At 40.7% G+C, this 24,415-nt stretch overlaps 1 protein-coding gene across 9 annotated transcripts in view; it reads left to right on the forward strand.

Annotated features, from left to right (window-relative positions):
* SLC37A1 (solute carrier family 37 member 1) overlaps positions 1–16,810 on the forward strand; it is a 44,390-nt gene extending 27,580 nt beyond the window's left edge. For all 9 annotated transcript variants that reach the window (XM_048933029.1, XM_048933032.1, XM_048933022.1 and 6 more), the window contains 10 exons: positions 2,296–2,427; positions 4,147–4,237; positions 5,633–5,695; positions 8,489–8,574; positions 9,287–9,335; positions 9,866–9,939; positions 10,611–10,689; positions 11,225–11,322; positions 13,363–13,415; positions 14,044–16,810. In XM_048933029.1, coding sequence (XP_048788986.1) covers positions 2,296–2,427; positions 4,147–4,237; positions 5,633–5,695; positions 8,489–8,574; positions 9,287–9,335; positions 9,866–9,939; positions 10,611–10,689; positions 11,225–11,322; positions 13,363–13,415; positions 14,044–14,059 — 741 coding nt within the window. In that variant the 3' untranslated portion in view covers positions 14,060–16,810. The remainder of the gene's footprint in view (positions 1–2,295; positions 2,428–4,146; positions 4,238–5,632; positions 5,696–8,488; positions 8,575–9,286; positions 9,336–9,865; positions 9,940–10,610; positions 10,690–11,224; positions 11,323–13,362; positions 13,416–14,043) is intronic.
* The last annotated feature ends 7,605 nt before the right edge of the window (positions 16,811–24,415 follow it).

Genomic DNA, 24,415 nt, shown 5'->3' on the forward strand with positions numbered 1-24,415 from the left:
GAATCCCCTTTTTATCACTGCTAATTACAAAAGATAGTCTTGTCTGAGTGAACACCTCTCCTTTTCACAGCAGTTGTGTTATGGTGATACTGAGATGAGGATCACTGTCAGCTTTTCTGCTTGTGCAGGCAGCAGTTGTTCTGCTCCTATGAGCCAGTCCTCCTCCAAGCACACCGGAGTGGCAACCTTGACTGATATATTTTTTTTTTTTTTAATAACTTGTCAACTACTGTAAAAAGCAGACACTTAGTAAATGCAACGATCATGGTATTGGCCACGTGACCTGGATATCTGCATGTGTTTGTTACTGCTGATGAATCACAGAATCACAGAACTGTAGGGGTTGAAAGGGACCTCCAGAGATCATTGAGTCCAACCCCCCTGCCAAAGCAGGTTCCCTACAGCAGGTCGCACAGGTAGGCATCCAGGCAGGTCTTGAACATCTCCAGAGAAGGAGACTCCACCACCTCCCTGGGCAGCCTGTTCCAGTGCTCCGTCACCTCACTGTAAAGAAGTTCTTGCGCACATTTGTGCGGAACTTCCTATGCTGCAGTTTCCAGCCGTTTCCCCTTGTCCTGTCTCCACTCACCACTGAAAAGAGTCCGGCCTCGCCATTCTGCCCCCCACACCTTAGATATTTATAGACCTGGATCAGGTCCCCTCTCAGTCTTCTTTTCTCAAGGCTGAACAGACCCAGTTCACTCAGCCTTTCTTCATAGGAGAGATGCTCCAGGCCCTTCACCATCTTCGTGGCCCTCCGCTGGACTCTTTCCAAGAGATCCCTGTCTTTTTTGTACTGGGGAGCCCAGAACTGGATGCAGTACTCCAGATGAGGTCTTACCAGGGCAGAGTAGAGGGGGAGGATCACCTCCCTTGACCTGCTGGACATGCTCTTTTTAATGCACCCCAGTGCAGATGACAGATTGGTCTCTTAAAAATAGTACAAAACGAAGGGATAATGAATCTTTCTCCAGAGATGAAGAGTGTGTAATCACACTCCGTTACAAACTGACAAGGCTGAACCATAGTATCTCTGCTAAGCACAAATTGATGGTTTTATTAATTATTCAGCTATGTGCAATGCATACATTCCATTTTGTTGGTAAAAGTTTCAAGTCTGAGTTACTAAATAAGTTATTTGGATTTCAGTCACTCTCACTGTCACATTTAACCCTCTGTATTTATGTAAGTTTCCTAGAATAATAGGATTGTTTGACATGGAAGGAGCCTTTAAAGGTCAAAAGTACTGCATATGTAATGACATCTCATTTTCTTTACTAAAATACAGCCAAATTCAAATGAGACTTAATTCTTCAGTAAGGCTTTATTCAAAAGCACAAGAATGGAAAGGAGGAAGACAGTACATAGAATACGTTTATAACTTGTAGATGCATACAGCTTGGTAAGCTTCTCCAAGAGCAGTAAAAGTGAGGGTAGCTAAAACCTGTTCTTTTTCTTACTTGGCAAAGAAGTACTATTAATAACTGCATTTTTTTTTTCAGCTGTGAGATGTAAATTTTCAATTCTACTGTGAGTTCACTGTGGTTGATGGATAAAAATAAGCTGCGCTCATGGCTAGACGGGGGCAGCTTATTCGTGTCAAGTGATAATTCACTCACTAGTATTTTTAGCAGCCAGTGGAACTATTATTAGAATAAAATCCTTCCTAGTGGTAAAAAAGAACTCAGAACTTAGTTCCTAGGCAATATTGGTTAACGTCAGGCTTTTCAAAATTTGTGGATTGCAGTGCTCAAATGAGACAGAGGTGAAAAATCAGTGCTTAACATGAAGAACTCACTGTCCATACCTCACTTGGAAAAATGGGCTGGCCTATAACTTAATCAGTGAACAAGATGTTACAGAATCTGGAAAACAAGCTTGATATTAATACGTAGAAAAGATAATAATTGGTTTTGTACAGAAATGTAGATTTTCAGTTGTAATTAGACCACATTTAAGTAGCGAAATTGGAAATTATTTTTTTCCTTTAGGCCATAGTATGATATGTAAGTTTTTTGCAACTTGAAATAAGCCACTACAGAATGAAAACTTGATTCCATAAGTAAACAAGCAAGCATAAACAATCAGACTTATTTCACTCTGTTTTTCATATACACTGTTTGGTTTCTCTATATCCTCTATATCCAAATCAAGATATTTAAAAAGTTATAACTATCTGTAATAAAATAGATATGTTTGTTTAAGAAATTATTTTGGAATGATTTGCTAATTTGATATGTGTTTTGATACATTGTTCTCTTCTCTTGTGTGTGGTGCCACTGGGGGGAATTGCAGGATGCAGAAATGCAGCATTTGCTTATTGACAGCGAAAATTCCATGACATCACAGAACTGCATTACTATGGGCACTGGGGAAGGCAGACATGGGACATCAGCTATCAGCTTCCTTGGGGCTTTGCGAATACCTGTGAGTATGTGTGCTGTTGTTGCCTGTTCCTGCAGGAATCAGGTTTTGCCTCCATGTTTCCATGAAGTTCTAGATGAAGTGATAGACATCACTAACTTTGCATCACGAGCTTTGATTGGTGACTCTGGTGTACATAGGCTGAAGCAGATTTTGATGCACGAGACAAACATTTAGGCTCCGGTGTTGCTCTTTTTCAGCCTGTAACATGGAAGTTCACTGGTGTCAATTAGAGATATGTGTATTAGGAATGGAAGAGCGTATGCATTTTTCAGAGTCAGATCTTTCTTCCATGGATTATGTTTTATACTTCTCAACATTGTTTTTTAAGGTTTTCATTTTAAAATCTCTTATATGGTTTGTATTGACAAGTTTGAGATAGTCAAAGCATCCAGACAGCTGGTAAAAGAAAGGAAATTTCTTGTAGTTCAGAAACAGTAGGTCTTGATTGTACTGTCAGCTTCAAGTCTGTCAGCTTCAATGCAGTGCAGAAGTAATAAGAGTTATACCTGAACTGATTTAGATCAGGTGTAAAAGGTAGAGAGGGAAGTCCCCAGGACCCAACCACTGTATTCCTGCATCCTCTCACTCTATCAATCTGATTGTCTGTCTCAATTGTTTTTCCCATGGCAAAGTGGAAAAAATATGTAGAAAAATTGCTTCTAAAGTTCTCTGCACCTCCTCAGTATTTTTCCTGCCATACAACTGTTGGTGAAGTAGAGCCAGCTGCTTATATGTGTTCCTTGCAGTACACCATGCTAGGAATTTATAAATGCCTGTCTTTAGCAAGAAGATATCAGTTTGAGGGGAATGAAGGTAAGTCACTTTGACACTTTAGTTACATGTCTGTGCAGAATCACAGAATCACCAAGGTTGGAAAAGACTTAAAGATCACCCAGTCCAACCTATCACCAATATTTCTCACTAAACCATGTCCCTCAACACAACATCCAGTCTTTCCTTGAACACCTCCAGGGTTGGTGACTCCACCACCCCCCTGGGCAGCCCATTCCAGTGCCTGACCACTCTTTCAGAGAAGTATTGTTTCCTAACGTCCAGCCTAAATCTCCCCTGGCGCAGCTTGAAGCCATTCCCTCTGGTCCTATCACCAGTTACATGAGAGAAGAGGCTGACCCCTCACTACAGCTCACTACAACCTCCCTTCAGGTAGTTATAGAGAGCAAGGAACTATACATTTCATATATCCAGCAAGAGAGGAGATTGAATAAATTAGTACTTGAAATAGGCATCTGCCACATCTATGATTTGTTCTTGCTACTTAGTAATTTGAGCTGTGTCATACCGGTTAACTGGCTGTTTTTTAAAGAGTGTGGCAATAAGGGAGAGGTCTTAGAGCCATCGGAAAGATAAATGTAAATAACATAAAAGTATATTCATTTCTCTGGAATACGATTGCACCTTGCATAGAAAGTCTCTAAATTAGGAAAATAAGTGATGCAGCTGTCCAAATAGTATCCGATCCTTCCTGTTTATTTTACTGTTCTCTCTATTCAGTTCAGTGTAATTAAGGAAATGTATATAAGCAGAATACTGTAGTCTGCTCTGACTGTAAGCTTTCTTTTGTCAAGGGAAAAATGTCTTTTGGGAATTCTTGAGAGAAAATGTGTAAAATGCTTCTTAGAAATATTTCTATAATGGTCTTTGAAAGTAGCTAATAACCATTATCAAGATACTGACTTCCTATTTCCTTTGTTTTCTTAGGGAGTCATAGAGTTTTCCCTATGCCTTTTGTTTGCAAAGCTTGTGAGCTATACTTTTCTCTTCTGGCTTCCCCTCTATATCACAAATGTAGGTAAGTATCACAGTAAGGGGAAACAGAATTATGACTATGAAGTGTCTAGAAATATGGGCTTAATAAATAAGAGAGTAAACGTTACTGCTTCTGAAATAGGCTGTCTTTGCTAGAGTAGCAGGAGGGCTGTAAGGCACCAACTGAGATGTTTCTCATTGAATTCAGTATGATGAGAAGACATTAAAAAAAATAAAAAAATAAAAATAAAAAAATAAAAAAAAAAAAAAAAGAAAGTGGATTGTCTTCAACAATTCCAACCTGTAATGCTGTGACTCTTGCAAACCCATTCTTTAAATGTGCTTTGAATTACCAAAGTGCAGAACTACTAAAATGCAGACAGACTTCTTTATCTGTTCACTAGTGCTGTTTTTCACTGAAGAGTGCAGAGGAAGGAGTTCTCCATAGACAGAGAGTTCTTGTGAGTGATGAAGTGACCTTTAAATCCCAGCTAACAAAAATGCATTGTTGGCTGAGTCTAGCAGTAGCAGACAGTGGAGCGAGACAAGTTTAACAACCCATGAAAACACACTCAGCTGGAAATACTATAGCTAACGGCTGTTGTGTGGACTCCCAAGTAACCAGTGCTACCTTGAAAGCAGCTGCCTGGTAATAGAAGATATTTATCAACAGTCCTCCAACCTGTGCTGTAGCAGATTTATTGTTGGTGAGGTTATGGTAGCACCATTGACACCACTGCTTTAGCACATGCTGCTCTTTCAAGTGTATTGCAGCAGCTTTTAAACAATACATACCAAAGGAGGTTAGAAATTTAGCTGCTTTTGAAATGCCGTATTTAACACAATGGAACTTAAGTTGCCAGGCTTCCTGAGAAGCTTCTGGAAATCTGACCTGGTAGTACTTGAGTGACTACATTAGTCTAAATGTAAATATATGCCAACACTGGTCCTTGCTGTCAATAACAGAGAGTGGACTTGAGAAAATCATTTGTCTCTTCATAGTCTACAGAAACTGCACTGCAAGTGCTGGGCTGAGCACGTGTCCAGCCATCTAATGATGAATATTACTTGACATGTGATGGAAGCCCCCAGGATGAGGCTCTGTAAGTGATCCAAGTGTATGCTAATCATTATTTTAGAGCCAAGAGCCTCACTTAGGAGCACTCATTAGATCATAAGACTGTGGCTGTTCACAAATTGGAATATTGTTAAGCCAAATTTTAACAATCAACAGCTCTACTGAGTAGACTTTATAACTGAAGCATTAAAATGTCCTCCCTTGGGTGTAATTGTATTCAAAGGACTGTATTGCTGAGTGACTGATTATGATACCCATCACATGACTGTACTGAGATCTGCTTTTCATAGTCCGGAAATGAAGAAAATGGTTTTGATTATTTTTGTTGCTGTTTTGTTTTTGTTTTGTAATTGTCACCAGAGCACCTTGATGCCAAAAGAGCTGGGGATCTTTCTACACTGTTTGATGTGGGTGGAATCTTTGGTGAGTTTAAACATCAGTATTTCATCTTCAATCAGACCAGTTTAGCAGAAACAGTAGTGTACACAGCTAATGTATATTAGTAGTCTTCTGCCTTATATCGCCTGAAGTAGAGTGGCAGTAAGGTACAAAAAAGAGAGAGATCAGACATTGAAATCCTTGTTAAGCATTTTCACTTGGACAACACTACTGTCTCCCTGATTTGTTCATCCCAGACTGAGCCAAGTACTATGGAATTTTTTAGCTACATTGTGCATAATAGATGTTCTGCTTCTATGGGCTGATCTGCTTCAGACGCTGGAGTACTGGCAACAACCTTGACTGGTTTTGTTTTTTTTTAATAACCTCTTCAACTACTGTAAAAAGCACATTCTCAGGATATGCAGTGATTGTGGTGTAGGCCATGTGACCTGGATATCTCCATGTGTTTGTTACTACTTACGTCAGATTGATTTCTTAAATATAGTACAAAATGAAGGAATGATGCATCAATCCTTCCCCAAAGATCAAGAGTGTGTAAATCACACTCCGTGACAAACTGACAAGGCTGAACCATGGTATTTCTGCTAAGCACAAATTGATATTTTCATTAAATATTCAGCTATGTGTAATGCAGATATTCCATTTTGTTGGTAAAATTCCAAGTCTGAGTGATTATCCTGAGTTGGTATCACTGAGTTACTGCTTTCAGTCACTTTCACTGCCACATTTAACACTCTATTTTAAATAAGCTTCGTAGAATGATAGAATCATTGGAAGGAACCTTTAGAAGTTGTCTGTTTCAACTCTGTGCTACGGGTAGGGACACCGACAGCTACATCAGGTGGCTCAGAGCCCCCTTGAGCATGATCTTGAATGTTCCCAGAGATGAGGCATCCACCACCCGCCTGGGCAACCTGTGCCAGTGTTTCATCACTCTTACTTTAAAAAAAAGCTCAGAGCAATATGTCAGAAATGAGCAGTGTTTTACCTCAGACAGCCCTGGTCAGGTTTGCTGTGGGATTTGTGCAAGAGACGTCCCGTAAGACACTACTTAAGATACATCTTCCATTAATTTTTAAAAATTATTATTATTTTTAATATTAATAGCTGGTAGTTTGCATTGCTACTGTTAAAATAGTTCAAGTTCTGAAATTGTTCCAGTAATTCAGAAGATAAATGGTGCTGCTGCTGGAATAACTAATGTGCCATGAGATAATTTTACAGTGCTAAGCTAGATTTCCCGTGATATTTTTTCTGTTCTTCTGCTTCATGCAGGGGCAGGGTCTCCCATAAATCCTGCATCCTGTCTACCAACTCAGTACAAGTGTTTAGAATGCTGCATGATAGCTTCTAAGATTTTAAGTGCCCGCATGGTTCCTTAGTGTCTTCTACACAGTGTTCCTTGTTGGTGAGATGATAGTAGTGCCACTGACACCACTGTTCTTTCAAATGTATTTCAGAAACTTTAAAAAAAAAATACCAAATGCTCTTGACTGTGAATCTTTGTCACTTTTCCTTGTCAAAATGTTTGTTTTAATGTAGCTGAACTATCCCTGCTGTACACTTGTGTATTTTTTGTGGACGCAACAGTGAATGGCCACATTTTTTTTCATAATGTCTCATATAAAATGAAGTTGGGAAATGATACTGATCATAGGGGTGAGATTATTCCTTTGTAACTTGTGAGGACACCACTGAATGATTGAATATTTACTGCAGTCAGACCATATAGTTCCCAAATAAATAAGCACTATCTCAAAATTTATGTGTACCCTCTCCTATGCACCCTGCAGCGCCCTTATGAAAATTAGCTTTGTATCAGTCTGTTGGAAAACGATACTTGTAGTAGGGGAAGTTTCACTGTGTCAAGAGCTGTGTAGGCCTTGGTAGTTGACTGTAGGAGTATTGAGGTGTGTTGCAGTTACTGTTTCACGCTTGTGCTAAATATTACCTCTGCTTATTACATCCTAGACAGCTGAAGCAAGAGTTAGTGGTACCCTGGGGATACAAACGACTTCTTTCAGCTTCGTCTCATTCCACTGTGAATGCAAGGTTAACAAGGTGCCCTGTGCTATTTCAAACTGGCATTTACATTTAAATTCAAGTATGATGTAGACACTTGGAAGATGGGAAGCTGGGAGGGGAGAGGCAGGAATGTGGAGAATCCGAAAAACTTCCTTTCTTTCTCCCCGCACCAAGTTCTCTGTACATCATTTTGACAGCTCTTTCCCTTGGGCCTTCACACTTGCATCTGCCACATACTCCAGTTAGTACTTCTATGTGTGATCACTGGGACATGCAAGAAGGGAAAACTGAAGAGCATGGAGTGACTGCATGAAGTGAAAAACAAGTATTTCATTTGTCCCAGGATCTAAACCAGCTAATTTCCTCTACAAACGTGACATGGACAGGGCACACTACAGCTGAGTACTGTTGTATGTCAGGAGTTCAGAGACCAGTAACTAGCTGGGATGCAGGCAGAGTGAGAGCATGAGACACTGTTGCAAAGGCATTTTCTGTTCAAAAGCAGCAGAACTATAATTTCTAAGTTTTTTTTCAGTCTCTGTTCCACCCTCATTCCTGCCATCTTGGAAATTCAGTTGGAATAACCAGTGAAACCTTCCGAGTCAAACCTGGCTGAGTTATAGGATATCACCAAGTGCCAAATATCTCATAAGTTCTATAATCTGTGTTGCTGTGTGTAACTGCATTAAAAGTCATATATTGTTTTAATTTGAGTTGAGTTTCATTAAGTGTAACTGATGCCTTTTGTGTAAAACGTACACAGTGTTACATACCTGTCTCTTCTTTCAGGTGGAATTTTGGCAGGCCTGATTTCAGACAGGCTAGAGAAGAGGGCATCGACCTGTGGAATGATGTTATTGCTTGCAGCACCCACAGTAAGAATTTGCCCTTCTTTTACAGCTGTGGCTGGGACTTTTACAGCACTCCTTAGGAAGTTCTGCAACAGTGTCTTCTGAGTTGGACATGGAATTCAGACCAGACTAAAAGTGAAAGAAGTTGAGCATATGAGGAAGTATAGATTTGGACCACCTTTACATAAGCAATCATACCAGTGTAATCCACTGCTTGTTATTTCTTGTGCCTTATATCTTGTGAGGAAAAGCAGAAGTAATAAGCGGAGAGCTAAGTTGGACACTGAAAATCTTGCGTAGTTTATCACTCTTTTAAAATTGATGTGCAGTCCTTAGCCAGAATTTTAGTTGCTCGAAGACCGAAATTACTGTGCTCTAACTGAATACTGGCAGCTGGACATGTCAAGTGCATTTTTTTGATGTATGTTTTGATTCTTTTGTGAATTCTTCTGTGCTGCACTGAAGCTGACAATTTGAGAGTTTAAAGTTGAGTGATCTCGTCACACAGCCCTTTCTTCTGACAAGACACATGAGGAAATAGGAGCATAGCCCTTATCATCTCTCTCATCCGTTCCATCAAGCAACCATCCTGCTGTGATCTAAAAGGGTTATTTTAAACCTCAGATGCCAGAACTATTTTTCACCTGGTGCCTCAGATATTTTTAGTTAACATGGGGGAAGTGGGCATCACTGCAGGTGTTGGTATTATAGCATGTGTGTTTTTTCATTTTTGCAGTTGTACATGTTCAGTACAGTCAGTAAAATGGGCCTTGAGGCTACTGTAGGTGAGTATTTCTAAATTGTTGAATGCCTCTCACTTCACACGAACTTTTCATTTACAATCCTTTGCTCTGCTTAGCTCTTTATTTTCCTTTTTATTTTTTTCCTTGAGAGAAGGAAGTATGGAATGAAACTCCTTAGACTATGCCTTGCTTTTTGTGCAATAAGGAGAAGGAATACAAACTAAATAATTGGTGGTATGAGTTATGGGGATTCTGTTAACAAATCGTTAGTTCGTGTCAATTAATTGTAACTAACTGTTGGTTGAGCTAACAGTGACTTAGGTAGTATCATTGCTCTTTGTTATGAGGTTTTATTTCAGCATAGGCATTATTATACAAATAATGCCTGTGTATTGTATTATGTGTATGTTATATGTATTATGCAAATATCAGAAATGTTTTAAGTCTACTTGTAGTGCTTTTGAAAGCAATTTCACTCATACAGGCTGATTATGTTCATTCTTTCTATTTGTTGTTACAGTGAAGTCTTTCGGGCAACTCATGTTTTCTGTTTTTTGTCCAACTTGCAACAGTGATGCTGCTTATCAGTGGTGCCCTGGTGAATGGCCCTTATGCACTGATCACCACCGCTGTCTCTGCTGACTTGGTGAGTTTGGCTTCCCCTCTGTTTCCACCTTTGCAGCTTTGACCTCCAGAGAGAGCCATTTGACTTCTGAAGGATTATCAGAAGAGGCTGCACTGTCCTAAAGCAAGGTGATAAGGAGGTGCTTAAGCTGTGTTGAGCTCAGACATTGAGATTGTTCGTACATGAGTAAAGAATAGTCTCCTGCCCGTGAGACACTTCTAAATTATTCTTCCATAGTAACAAGATTAAACAAGTCTTGAAGGTGACAGTCCAAAGTGGACATAAAAGTTGCATGCAAGGCCAAGACTGTACAGACTTCTCTCTACCCTCTTTTATACTTTGTATCTTTGAATGAAGGAAAGGGCTATATTTGTGTGAGAGAGAGAAGCTGGAGACTTAATTCTCATCAGTGTAGAAAGCTATGTCTGGTACTTGTCCATGCTACCATTTGAACCTTCAGTTGGATGAGGCCTGTTGGTTATGAATGCTACCTGAGACCAAAGGTACCCTAGTACCTTTCATTGGCTAAGAGTTTGAAGGTTGCTTTCAAAGGCACTGGTTTCTGAAGGTACCAAGTGAGAGTCCAGCTTCACAGTGTACATCTAACGTGGAGAGGTGTAGACTAGATGCTACTGTAGAAACTTTGTCTGAGTTCGACTCAGGATGATTCTAAGCAGTATTTGTCACTTTAGGGTACCCATAAAAGCCTGAAAGGGAATGCAAGAGCCTTGTCCACAGTAACAGCGATCATCGATGGAACAGGATCTGTAGGTAGGCAAGAGCTTGGCTGTGGTAGGTAAAAACAAAAGATTTTTGAGAAACTATGCTCTCTCCAGGTTTTGTCAAGGCTAGGTACAGTTTAGGAATTGAGAGCAAGAGCAAACTTAGTGTTTAGCACCACTAGTGTTCCTATGTTTGAGGGAGGGTGAAGTAAAAAAAAAAAAAAAAAAAAAAAAAAAAAGTAGATGTGATAGGGCTCTTTCTGAGATCAGTGATTGCCTGTGGCTCCTGCACTGGTATGTAGAAGAGAGAATTGAGTGGGATTTGTCTTGATGTGGAATAGGCATATTTTTAGCCAAAGAATGACATTTCTCTAACTTCCAGTCTTCCAGCTTCCCCTATGTTAGGTTCCCTATTGGCTTGCAGCTATATCAGTTACATTTTGAGCTTTCTGGGATGTTTTAGAACATCAGGTAATACTGAGTTAACTAAGTTGAGAAACTGATAATCTGTCTCAGAACAGCTATATTTCAGCATAATAAAACTTGCATTGCATCACTGTGACACTATCAGTACTATATTTTAGGTGCAGCATTGGGGCCTCTCTTGGCTGGTCTCATTTCACCATCTGGTTGGAACAATGTGTTTTACATGCTCATGGTAGCAGATGGCTGTGCCTTGCTGGTAAGTCTAAAAGTACTTGTTGCCTGCTGTCTTTATGCTAAACTGTTTGTCTTAAAATGCGTGTTTTCCTTTTGCAAATGCAGTGCTTTGTTGTCTAAGGAACATCCCATTGTATAGGAGATTTTCAATAAAAGAGCAAAGTAGCTTGTTTTGAAATTTTCATTTAATTGTAATCAGAAGTGCAAATTAGTTTTGATGCACTTCAATTTGTGAACAATTACACATCTGTTAATTGCTGGCTGAGCAGATTACAGCAGGCAAAATTGTAAGTGAACCTTCACATTTAAAGCTAAAAGATGCCCTAGATTCCACTCAGAGAAGAATTACTTCTGTTTTCCTTAAAACTGGTTTACTGGAGCAGTAACAACTGTTTGGCTATGTTGCTGTGTCACCAAAATCACCACGATCATGAAACTGTTGAAAGTTAATACATTACGTTCTCCAGGTGGGCGCTAAAATTGCTGTGCTGGGTTAAACAAAAAATGACTTTCTTGGTTTTGACAGTAATCAGGAGTAGATGTTAGGCAAAAGGAGCGTGACATGCATGGTTACTTGAAACAAAGTATATCCTTTTCTATTTTTTATGTTTTTCTCCTCCTCTCTTGTTTGAGATTCTGTGTGCTGGATAGGAAGATCTGATAAGGTGTCTTTTTTCCTTAACTTGCACTACTTTGCTTTAAAGACCAAAGAAGAGAAGATGAGGTGAGAAGAGGCTTTGAAGTCAGCCTTGCTGTAGCCACCTATAGGTTATGTTTCTGTGTTTGCCACAGACTTCCCTAGCAGGCATTTGTACCAATTTGGTCTGTTCTCATAGAGTGCTGCCAGTCATGTTCTCATGACTGTACTGAGATATCCTGAAGTATCACTTGCTTATGCTGTCCTTTTGAAGTCCTGAATGGAAGTGCTCATGAAAGGGTGGAATGACTGTGAAACACTTCAGAACTGCACCTTCCTCTGTACTGGCTGTGCCCAGACAAAACCCTTTGTCTGCATGGTTATTTCACTCAGCTCTGTACTTCTGCAGAAAGACCAGTTGAGTGCATCACTCTTTTCTCAGACAAGAAAAGCAGGTAGCACTGTTTGGAGTTGGGATGGAAGCTTTCTTTCTAAACTGAAGTTAAGCCCAAAATGTTGAACTATTTTTTTTCTACATGTAAGATGTCAAATGTCTGGAAATTAATTAAATTAGATATACTAATAGTTTAAGTATGTTCCCTCTGCTCTTGTAATACTTTTTTTGGTAACTCCTGCATCCACTGTTATTTGCTGCATAGCGTATAGATGCCTGCATTCAACTTCTATTTCTTCAAAGATACCTGGAGAGGGGTTGGTCTCATGCATGATATTCAGTTCCATCATGATTGGCCACTCATATCTCTGAAATATTAGATCTAACATCTTAAAACACCACTACTTATAGTATTGAAAAAAATTCCTTTTATAACAGTGAGACTGAAGATAAGGAAATCTATAAGAGTGAGGAACCCTAGAACTTCTCATCCTATCTTTAATATATGTGGGAATCCTCAAATTTTGTTTGTAGAATCACTTTCCTGGAGGCTGCCTCAGTTAGTAAGCCTTTTAAAATGCAATTTGGAGGGCCTGATGCCATGTATGCAAGTAAATGTGGCTGACGTTGCTCATCACTGTGTGGTTAAAGTTTTTCACACAAGCTTGTTTTCAGATTAACAGCTAAAATAATTTTAAGCTCCAACATTTCCATTTGCATTTTCTTTTTGAGTCTTGGGTTCCCCCTGCTGGATTCTTTTATGTCTGCTGGGAAAGTAACTGGAAAGCTGTTCTGTTTTTTACACAGAAATTGATCTCACGACTCTGAAAAAGAAATTATTTTTTGTTTCATGTTCAGTGTGAAAACTCATTTTCCAAACATTGATTAAGCATCTGTATTTTTTTTAATGGTTTCAGCATTACAGAGTAATGTTTCAAATAGAGAACTCTGAATAACAGCGTGCAGCTTGCTGTGAAACTTTGTTGGTATATCTGTATGGATAGTAACACAGACGTTGTGTCTCTTTACAGTTCTTACTCCATCTCATTCAGAAGGAACTAAGGTGTAATGCAGATCATACCCTGTAAGTGTTACATACAGCTGTTGCTCTTAAGTAACAACTTAAAAACAGATTACAAAGATATTGCCCCCTAATACCTAAGTGTAGACAAAACATAGAAAGGTTTTCTGTATGTCCATTTCCATTTGTTGTTTTCAGTTTTGCTTCAAAAGAATAATCTTGTCTTAATGTTTTTAATCATGAACTTTCTTCTTTAGGACATCTTGTTTTGAAAAGTGCGTGAAAACCTGATTTCTTTTTGCAAAGCTTCTTAGTTATGGTTTGTTGTTGTTTTTTTTTTCCCCCAAATATGTAATCTCTCTGGTTTTCACCATGGAGTATGCAGGTGGGGAATGAGCAGTCAGGTAGCTTCTTGCTCTGTGTTGCTGGTAGTTTCAAATGTAGCTTTTTCTAAAAAGTCTCCTTAAAGGAAAAAGTGACTGGAATTAGAGTGTTGTGAATTGGGAAAGAAAATCCAGTGAGTTAATGGGGTTACACTTGTCTAAGCAAAATTTTAATTCAGCCATTGGCTGTTTTGCAGCAGTGAAATAGATGAGGAAAAAAAATACATAGCAAAGAATATGGACCCTGCATTTTGGCTGTTTATATCTCACACCTAAACTTTACCTGCCTGGTTGCTGTTCTTTCCCAGGTTTAAGGAACACTGAGTTGAGAGACCAGATTTGGAACAAGGACTGCACAAGTGACCAGAGCTCTTCCCTGAAAGAAACCTTAATGGAATGTGTTATACGTATGTGCTATACATAAGAGGTTCTGTTCGGTGAAGAATTTTGCACGTTTACTGGAAGCAATTTGAGAAATGCAACTGGTAAATCCCTGAAGCTCTTATTTTTGCACATGAATAAGTACCTCAGGATGGCAACTATTCATCAGATGGAGGAACAGGAACTTTGGGAAGCTTTGAGCAGACCGCCTCAACTGAGCCAAAGAGAAATACCAAGTGCCTTTTTTATTTCTTTTGATAGGATGTTTTTAATGAAAATGCTATACTGTGTATTTTCTAAAAACAAGTCAAAAGTGGAGCAGAAGGAGGTTGAAATCATAACAGACAGCCTAGCAGTGAAATGTCCCCTTGTTGGTGAGCAAAGTATCCTGTACGTCATCTTGTGCATCACTGTGACTGAGGGCATCACTTTGTAGAGAATAATACCATCTGGTTATTAATATGCACTGCTGTTAGTATTTTGAAGCTGCTCAGACAATGATAACCTCATCATATTATTAGTTTTTAACTACAGCACAAACTCTAATCCCAAGGATAACACCCAACCTTGTGGTAAGTGATGAAATAGAATTTATAATCGCAGTGTATCGTAGTTAGAAGTTTTCACAAACTATTTGGGTGTGTGCTATTCTACAGTTAGGATTGTGTAAAAATTAGTCCTGAGCATCAAAAAGTAGATTATGAGTCAGAATTTCCAGTGCAGGACTCAAATAATTTTCAGGGCATTGTAGTAAAATGATTGTGGAAATGTCACATCGTTATTGTGCTGCTCCTCTAGGCTGGGTTGAAATGAGAGATTGTTCCTTTTGAGGTGGCAGAGAACTGTATGCTGCCATACCTTTGAATTACTGGATTGAAAAGATGAGCTGCTGTAATGGTCAGTGCCACAGTGATCTCTGTTGGGTACTTGCTTATTTCAGTGGTGTCATTTATATTTGGAAGTCTTTGACAGCTCAAGGCCTTAATAGCCAGAAATCTCTTTCACATGGCTAATTTAAAGTGGCTTTGAATTTCAGATTCAGAGCCAGAATATGTGTCTGTAAGAAAAGGTGGTAGGTTGTAAGAGAACATTTCAGTAACAAGTGTTACCCAGCAAACAGACAATTCAGTGTCTTCTAAACATATCATTTCTTCATCCAGGTATCTCCTTAGGAAAACAGGTGTTTCTGTGATCTTTTTTTTAGAGATGTACAAAGTATAAAGGAATTTTTTTTTGTATGGGGTGTTTCTACTTAGATTGTGAAGGTTAGGTAATTTAAGCTGTGTATTGTTCATAACTATATTTATTAAATCTGTAGGGATGTGTCACATTCTGAACTGTGCTCTAAGTTTTGCAAAACAATGCAGTGATCTTTATACTTGATTAACAAAACAGCACTCTAAAATAGCCCTGCAAAGTGTAAAGAAATATCTCATCAGCTGCTGATATGCTGTTCCATGTGTTGGCACAATCCTTGATTTCCAGGGCAGTTTTGTCATTTTTTAGTCTCTGATGAGTTACTTCCCTGGTTTGGCTCAGCATGTGTTCTCTGCTTAACTTGTTGTGTTCATTTTAAACTGTTTTGCTGAACGGAGGCACACAGAAGATTTTGGCCCCACAGAGGCTCATAGCAGGTGCCAGAATCCTTGCAGGTGAATGCTCTACAGTCTCAGAAGCTGTAGTTCCCTAGCTGAATGGTTAGCTGCACGCCTTTTGTGTAAAGCTGTTGAGGCCAGCGGGAATGCTCAGCCTGCCCTCACAAACACATGCTGCAGTTGGGCCTTAGGCTGCCAGTTAAATGTAGCAGAATTCTGCTACAGATCTGAGGAATGATTTGTGAGGAAAAATAACATTGCAACCCCAAAAGAGCTGCGCTGGCGCGACTTCCAAGACCTGTGTGAGAAGGGAGGGATGGAGGACTTCTCTAGCTGAAGATGCCCATCCTTTCCCCCAGAAGGACTGCAGAGCTGTGTTGCTAGTTTGTCAAAATGATTTATACTCTTAAACTCTGCTGCACTCAGACTTTGAGGGGTTGTTCCCCATGGGCTGTAGTCTTAAGTTAAAATGCTTTCAGTTGTATTGAACAGTTGTACACTGTAAAGATGTGGAAGTGTGGATTTTCTGTTTTACTTGATGGGGCTGCTGCTGTTATTTATTTATTTATTTGAATAGCTTTTGTACCGAAGTGACTTGGACATGTGATTATGACAATATTGGAGGTGCTGGCTGAGTCCTTCCTTCCATTGATCACAGGAGGTAATTGGGACTCTCGCTGCACTGGTGGCTCTTTCCTTGCTTAACGAGCAGTGTTTCAGATCCCTCCAGCAGTGAATGTGTTGGACGATAAGGTGAAGATGCCTGCTCTTTTGTAACAACCCCAGGGGTCCCCAAAAAGTGAGCAAGCTGTTTTGTTAGTACTGGATGTTAATATTCATTAATCTGGAAATGAACAAAACTGACAAAATGTTGTATATAGAAACATGAGTGACTGATAGGTAGAACTCAATTTGAGTAAGACTACAAGGTTTGGATTTTGTGGTTTTTTTTTTTTAATGCTGGTTATTCTCGATTTTTATCTATATAACTTCTGTGTTAAATAAAAACGTGTTCTGCTTTAAAATGTGATATGGTCATTACTTCATCTTTTACATCTCCATGAAGGAATACTTCATTTATTGCTTTGGAGGACAGGCATCTCTGCTGAGACAGCACTTCTGTCTCTTGTGTGGGTAATGGAAAGGATTCATTAGGAGAACAAACTAGAACCTTTTGTTTTGAAAACAATACCCTGTTCAACTCAAACAGGTAATTACTTTTTTTTCATAATGGGATTGTGGGTTATACAACATATTTGTGATCAGCTGTGTTAGATATTCTGCCTTCTCCTTTTTGTCTCATAGGGAAGGAGGACACTCAACTGAGTCAGAGACCAAACCCAGCTCCTACAGCGTAGCTTGAAGGTGCCTTTTTTGTTATCCTCAATTTATATGGAATTTAAACGGAAAAGCTTTTTATCTCTAATCATCTTGAACATCTATGGTCTTTAATCCATTTAGTGCAGTGATATAATATCCATACCCACAGGTATACTGGGATAAAACTGCTTAGAAAGGAAAACAATTCTAGTTGGAAAAAAGTGTCTGGGTCTTGGACAAAATTTATCATCAGAATGTGCCCAAAGTGCTTTTAGGAATAGGCAAATAGTAGCTAGGGCTTTTTTGTATAAGAAGGGAGACTCAGGGGAAGTTTCTGTTCTGCCTGATCTGGAGCAGGAGCCTCCACCAGTGTAGCTGCACCCTTATGAGCCAGCTGTTGGTAGAGATGTGGCATTTGAGGTTTGTCTCATTGTGTATAGGAAGAGTTTTCACAGTGGGAAACTGATAAAATAGCTAGTCACAAAGTGATATTCACAGATCAATTTGAGACTTTATAAATAGCTAGCGAGAAAGGTGTGGTATATTCACAGAGCACTTTAAGATTTCTTTTGCCTTTAAGTTAAACTGCTAGCCTATTCCATGTGCTAAGATGATTCATTTCTTCCCAAATATTCTGCCAGTTACAAAATTCCAAAAGGGATTTTGCCATCCAGTTCTGAAAGTTACTGCATGTGTTCCTTAATAATATCCCTGGAACAGTAATGAGAATCCTTCATCTGTGTTCATGCCACTGTTACACTACCTCAGACTTAGGCAGCGTTTATGCTTGGGAATCCATTCAGTTGCTGCTGCTGGGTTTCTCCAGTGATGGATGTGTGGAGTTGTTTGCATGAAAAGTGCTGCTCTAGGTTATGTAGGCGTAATGGGGTATAAAAGAAATCAGAGTACATTTAGAGCAGTTGGAGGCTGACTGTTCTTCACACAGAATTCAGTTGAGAAAGATTGTTCGCAGTCTGATGAAATTATTAGGCCTTGATTTGGTGATGGTGGTAATCTCTGGTTGGACTGGAATTTTACGGCCTGCATATTATATGGGGGTTTGGATTAGATCATGCAATGATTTCTCCTGGGCTTGAAGTTTCTCTGATAGGCTGTCCTTATTGCTGCATTTTGTGCTCCCAGCAAATCCATTTTGATTTTTTTATATTCTCTGCTAAAGTAACAGTGCCGTAGTTATGGACTGTTGCTCCACTCACAGACTTCTGTGCCTGCAAGTTGACTGCAGGCACGGGGCTCCATTTCTTTTCCTGAGAGCTTTGCACCTCAGTGCTGTGGGGCACTGGTAACCTTGAACTACATTCTCTCTCATGCAATCTTAAAAATGTGACTGCCATCCTTACCCAGGAGTGTACTGGACGGATAAGTGTTGAAGGTCTCCCTCGATGCTGCACTGAACTAGAAGGTTCTGTGCTTGAGTGCAGCATTCACTGCCAATTTTTTAATCCAGTGAGAAATGGAAAATGTTTAAGATCTCTTTCCGTAAGTGGAACTCCCACTGTGACTTCGTGTTGTAAAGGACTGTTTGAGTGTAAGTGGACCTATTCTGTGCCATGTATAAGGGTACATACACGTACATCTGCAGAATATCTTTCTTTGTGGCTGTTGGATAATTATCCAGATGTAAATAAGTCTTTGTTTATTTATTTATTTTCCTGAAGAGCTATCACAGAATCACAGAATGGCCCGGGTTGGAAGGGAACTCAAGGATCATGAATCTCCAACCCCCCCCCCCCATCACATGCAGGGCTACCAGCTTCCACATTTAATGCTAGACCAGGCTGCCCAGGGCCCCATCCAACCTGGCCCTGAACATCTCCAGGGACGGGGCATCCACAACCTCTCTGGGCAGCCTGTGCCAGCTTACCACTCTCATAGTAAAGACATAAATATATCTGCATGTTGCAGTATTTAACGGGGGGAAAAAAAGGGGTAATCAAGTATGCATTAGTGTAAATAGAGATAAAGGATAAGGAAAAAATGACAGTTGCTAGAAATCGGTGAGAAAAGCAAAAAGCTGGCATCAAAAACACTGAATACCTATTGCCTAAGAATAGTTGTTTCCTGTGCTTCTGTTAATAGTAAGCAAACTCCAAACCACACAGATAAAGCATGTTGTGGGTGAAATGTTGCTGTGGGAGCAGGGAACCATATAGTGGTTGGTCATTCTGCATCTCTAGGAATCACTGTGTCCCCACTGCAATTGCAAATTGTGTGCACGGATAGAAGAAGCCAAGGAGAGAACAAGTGAGACATGGAGATTGTGTTCCACTGCCTCCACAGAAGACTGCAGCCAAGAGCTTGTCCAGATGTCATCTGAAAGAGAGCAATGTCCTTTGGCTATGAAATGCTACCTACAGATAGAAAAAAAGAAAATGCAAACACAGAATCTTGGAAGTCCATTTTGGATAAGGTGTGGGCATGTCCCCATGGAGCCCAGCCTGAATTTCTTCCATCATCTTTACGTTGCCGTGGTTATGCGAGCCTTGCTTCAGAAACAAATGTCAAAGAATCCTTCATACTCTGTTATTTGTTTACTTATCAACACACTAGCTGATTTCTTCAGTTCTAATCACGTGCCTATTGTGTCTTTAAAAGAAAATGAATTAAAATGTATGTCTCATTTTTCCTTACCCCCAGAGATCAATTCCTTGCATAAGCCTGGCTCTGAGTTCGTAGGGTTTCTCCCAAGGTTGTGGGGTGCAGATTTCATATTTGTTAGGAAATTGTGTTTTCCTAGAAGGCAGAACCTTAGAAGGGTTATATTGGACAGATGAAGTATGGCAGAGTTGAGGTACAGTTAAGTCGTCCACCTTTTCTATCTTAGTGCTTTAGCAATTGTACCCACAGGCTGCAGTGAACATCTAGTGAATATCTAAAACCTTCAGACATTGTTTCTAGGATGTTATTCTCCTTTTACTTGTGCAACTCAGGAGAAAACAATTGAAGAATCCAACAATTTTATTTATGTCCTTGCCATTTAAGTTTATCTGATACCCAAATCCTTAACAGGTGGCCTGAATTTCTTGGGTTATTCAGAAAGTAACAGCAGCTCATTGAGGTCAGAACTCAAAGCAGCAGCCTGAGTTCATATGCTAAATCAAGAGGGTCACAGCTACATTTGTGTACATATATACATGAGTTGCAGCACAAATAGGGATCAAGCTGAAAGAGAGCTGGACTTCCCAGGGGATATGGAGATTCTGGCTCAAAAAAAAAAAAGATGAAGTGTTCAATAACTACTGAATTTTCATTATTTCGTTTCTGTGATAGGAAGGGTAGTTGGCACGTACTGCACAGAGCAGCCAATAACATCCAGGCTAAACTTATAGAAGTGGGTTTCTTCTGCCTCCTCTGCCAAACACAATGCTGTTATTTCTGCTGCAGGGGACGGCGTATTGTATTTGAGTCTGAGTCATTCAATTTGCTGCAGGCCACGTGAGACTTTAGCTTAATAAGTACAGCAGGTTCTGAAGCTATTATTAAATCACTCCTATCATCTGGTAGGAAACATCTGAACATCGTGTCATTCCGTGACAGAATCTGCGTATTTGGTTTTCCACTGGTACATGGGGCTAATAACCGTGTAATGGAGGGGTACAGCTTAGCTGTCGCTGTTGGGAGTCTTGGTAAAGCTTCTTCCCCTTCTCCTCTGGCTGCAGTTTTCAAGTTATCTGAAAGGAACAAAGCATCTAGCAAGAGAATAGAAGAGCTCTCAAAATCTTATCGTGTGCATGTTCTCTGTCCCCAATAGAAGAAAGTGAAATCAGGGTCCTCTGTGCTGTGGCGATTGCTCCATCGAAGCGTGGGTGCATACATCTTGGTGCCAGCACCCTCTTTTCTCTCTTGGGGGTTAAGGAAGTTTGCCTGTTTGCTTTGCACTGAGGAGAACATATTAGCACAGCTGGTCAGCGTGTCTGCATGCAAAATGTAGTTGCATAAAGCAGTGAAATACAGTGAGAAGCCGCCTGCTTTCCTTGCTCTGGTATTTACGTTGGCAGGTCTCAAAAGTGGGGTCACCAGCACAGGAATGTGAGATGGGGCTGTGTGATCAACGTGATGCCTAAGAATGTGTGCTTTACTGACTGATATCTGTGCTAGAGCTGTTGGACAGTCTGACTTCTCATATGCTCCACTGTCAGGGGACTCTGACCCAGGCTCCAAATTTCAGTAAATAATTACTTGAGGGGAATGAAATCCCTCTCTAGCGAAGCACCTAACAGTGGTGAATCCATTAAACTCCTTGACCACTTGGAGCAAAGCTAACACATCTCATTCTCAGGATGATTTTCCCAGCACTGTCATTTGAAGTAAGACTTCTCAGTAGGACGGTTGATGTAAGCTGGTCAGTAGCAGGGAAAAGAGATCTCCCGCATTTGCCTGCTTGAAATCCGCTAATAGAATAATGCATCTGTCGAATCAATGTCTAAATCTCATTCCCGTGTGTCACCAGAAAGGAAATGTTATTCCTCAGCACAGGCTGATTCCTATACACTGTTTTTTTCAGAATAGCCAGACCCATGAAAGCAGATAAAATGAATGACTAGCAGCCCCAGTATGTTCACCTACACATCCCTTCTGTGTTGTTTCTGCTGTCTCTGTTTTCCAGGCATAGTTGAAATTGCCCATGTAAATGTGTTCTGCTGAGAACAACAACAATAAACAACTCTATGATCAACTGTATCACTACTCTTATTTTTTCTGCCAAAAAAGGATCCAATAAGCACTCCAGCTCTGCATGATTTTCTAGCAATTTTCTTATTCTGTGACATCAGGCTGTTTTCAAGCAAGTTTGCCCCCAAAATTCTCTCATGAACGTTCAGTTCTCTGAGAATCAAATTCTAGGTCTGTTTGGAGTGTGCAGCCTTTTCTGCCTCTGCCCTTCAGGTATTTCAGCTTCCTCCAGCAGGTGATGCCTTCTGTGGGGAGGCGCTGGATAGCTGTGGCTGGGCATGGATGCCAGAGGCAGAAAGTTTTCACATAGCGATCCATGGTGATGGGTTTTGTGTCTCTGGAGGGCTCAGCTGAGCTTACATTCAACAACAGTTACAGCATGAAATGAGCCAGTTGCTGAAGCTGGCCAACTCTCGAGTAACTATGCCAAATGAAGCACAGCGCAGATGCACACAGAGAGCTGTGAGAAGAGTGGGAAGTTCTGTTGAGGTGGTAGTGGAATTTCCTAACCTTGTAAGAGGTTCAGATGTCCTCATGGACGTCTCAATGAAAACTGCTCTGAATAATGCTCAAAAATGCAGGAACAGCTAGAAATAGGTGGCTGTTCTGCATGTTGCAGTATGATACTACAGCAGGCTATCGAATCACAGAATATCCTGTGTTGGAAGGGATCCATAAGGATCTTTGATTCATAAGGATCTCCTGGCTCCACACAAACACCCAAAATCAAACCCTAGCTCTGAGAGCACTGTCCAGATGCTTCTTGAGCTCCATCACCAGGGAGCGTGCCCACAGCCCTGTGGTGCAGACCTTTTCCCTGACCCCTAGCTGCCCTCCCCTGACGCAGCTCCATGCCGTTCCCTCGGGCCTCGTTGCTAGCACCAGAGGGCAGCAGTGCTGGGCCTGGTGCCCCCTAGGCGCAGTTGTCCCTTTGGCTCCAGGGCACACTGTTGGCTCAGGTACAGCTTGCCATCAGCCAGAACCCCCAGGTTCCTTTCCCTGGGACTGCTCTACAGCCTCTAGCCCCCAGTCAGTACATATGTGTAGGGTTGCCCTTGATCCTAGGTGCAGCACTTACTCTTGTTGAGCTGTGTGTGACTGATGATTTCCCAGCCCTCCAGTTTGTTCAGGTCTCTGCAAGGCCTCTTTCAATGGAGTCAACAGCTCCTCCTGCAGATTTACTTAGCACACCTTCAAGATTTTTATCCAGATCATTGATGAACGTGTTGAAGAGAACTGGCCCTAAAATGGAGTCCTGTGGAGCCCCACTAGTGTCTGACTGCCAGCTTGGTGTAGCCCCATTGAACATAACCCTTTGAGCCTGACCCATCAGCTCACCCATCGCATTATGTTTCTGTCCAGAAGAATACTTTGAGAAACAATATCGAGAGCTCTGCTTAAATACCAAAAGATTACATCAACTGATTTCCATTGTTCAGGTAGGTGAGTAACCCTGTCGTAAAAGGAAATTAAGTTCATTAAACAGGACTTTCCCCTTGTGAACCTGTGTTGGCTATGACTAATGGCTGCATTGTCTTTCAAGTGTTTTTCAATAACTCCCGGAATAATCTTCTCCATAATTTTACCAGGCACTGAAGGGGGACTGACAGGCCTATTATAATATCCAGGGTTTTCTTTCTTACACTTCTTGAAAAATGGGACAACTTGTGCTGGATGACTGTAGCAATGGTTAATTTATGGTAACCGGCCCACATCTCACCCAGCCATGTGAGACACCCAGGTGCACCTCTACACAGCAGTGTTCAAGCAAACCAAGCTGGTTTCTGAGAAGCAGCTCTTTAGACACAGGCACGCTTTGCCAAATGCAGCTCCAATCTTGGTTGCTTGCTCCAAGAACATGATGGTTTTGGGTTGGAGGAGGGGAGGGGATGTATAGAAGATAAATAAAAGCAGACCAAATGCACCACTTTATTAAGTGACACGTTGCCTTTGGCTTTTCCCCTAGCAAATGCGAAGGATAAATTCTCATAGGCTCCAAAGCAAGCAAGACTTGGCTTCTCTGCAGAAATCATATAAGTAATTCTGTCTCTGTAGCTTTTCTTCTGCTCATTCCTTGGGCAGAGAGATGAAGGAGAGCAGGGTTGTACTGCTGGCAGGAGAGGCAAATGGGAAACAGCGTGGAAAATGAGCCCCTGAGATGAAATGGGACAGAGGAAAGAGCATGGAGCACTCTTGGCCATGGTGAAGGTACAGGGTAGGTAGCAGGGAGCACTGATCAGGGGACACAGTGAGGGAATGAGCAGCAAGAGAAAGTGCAAAAAGCAGAAGTGCAAGTAGAAGGAGTGGAGCTGAAAAGCAGAGCCAGCCACAACTTTGTTCACTTCTTAATGGAGGGCTGCTGGGCTTCTGTTTTTTTCTGTATGCCCAGAAAGTTTCTTCTCATTTTCTTGTCAGAAAACTTATTTACTGCCTGTGAGAGGTTCATGCCTCTCTTTTGAGACAGTGACTGACAGCCAACAGGGCATTTTCATCAAACACTTGGGCAGAGGGAGAGAATCAGAGAGGAAGAAACCTTCCCATTCAATGTCCAGATTGTGTGGAAGTGGCTGAAGATGAAAGGATAAGAATTTAAAAACAAAGATTAAACAATCCAAAGTGAATTCAGTGAAAAACACTCAAAGGAGAAGGATAAAGAGAGGAGGGAAAGGAGAGAGAGTGAAAAAGTAGGACA

This window comes from Lagopus muta, chromosome 1 (assembly GCF_023343835.1).
Source record: "Lagopus muta isolate bLagMut1 chromosome 1, bLagMut1 primary, whole genome shotgun sequence".
Classification (NCBI taxonomy): Eukaryota; Metazoa; Chordata; class Aves; order Galliformes; family Phasianidae; genus Lagopus; species Lagopus muta.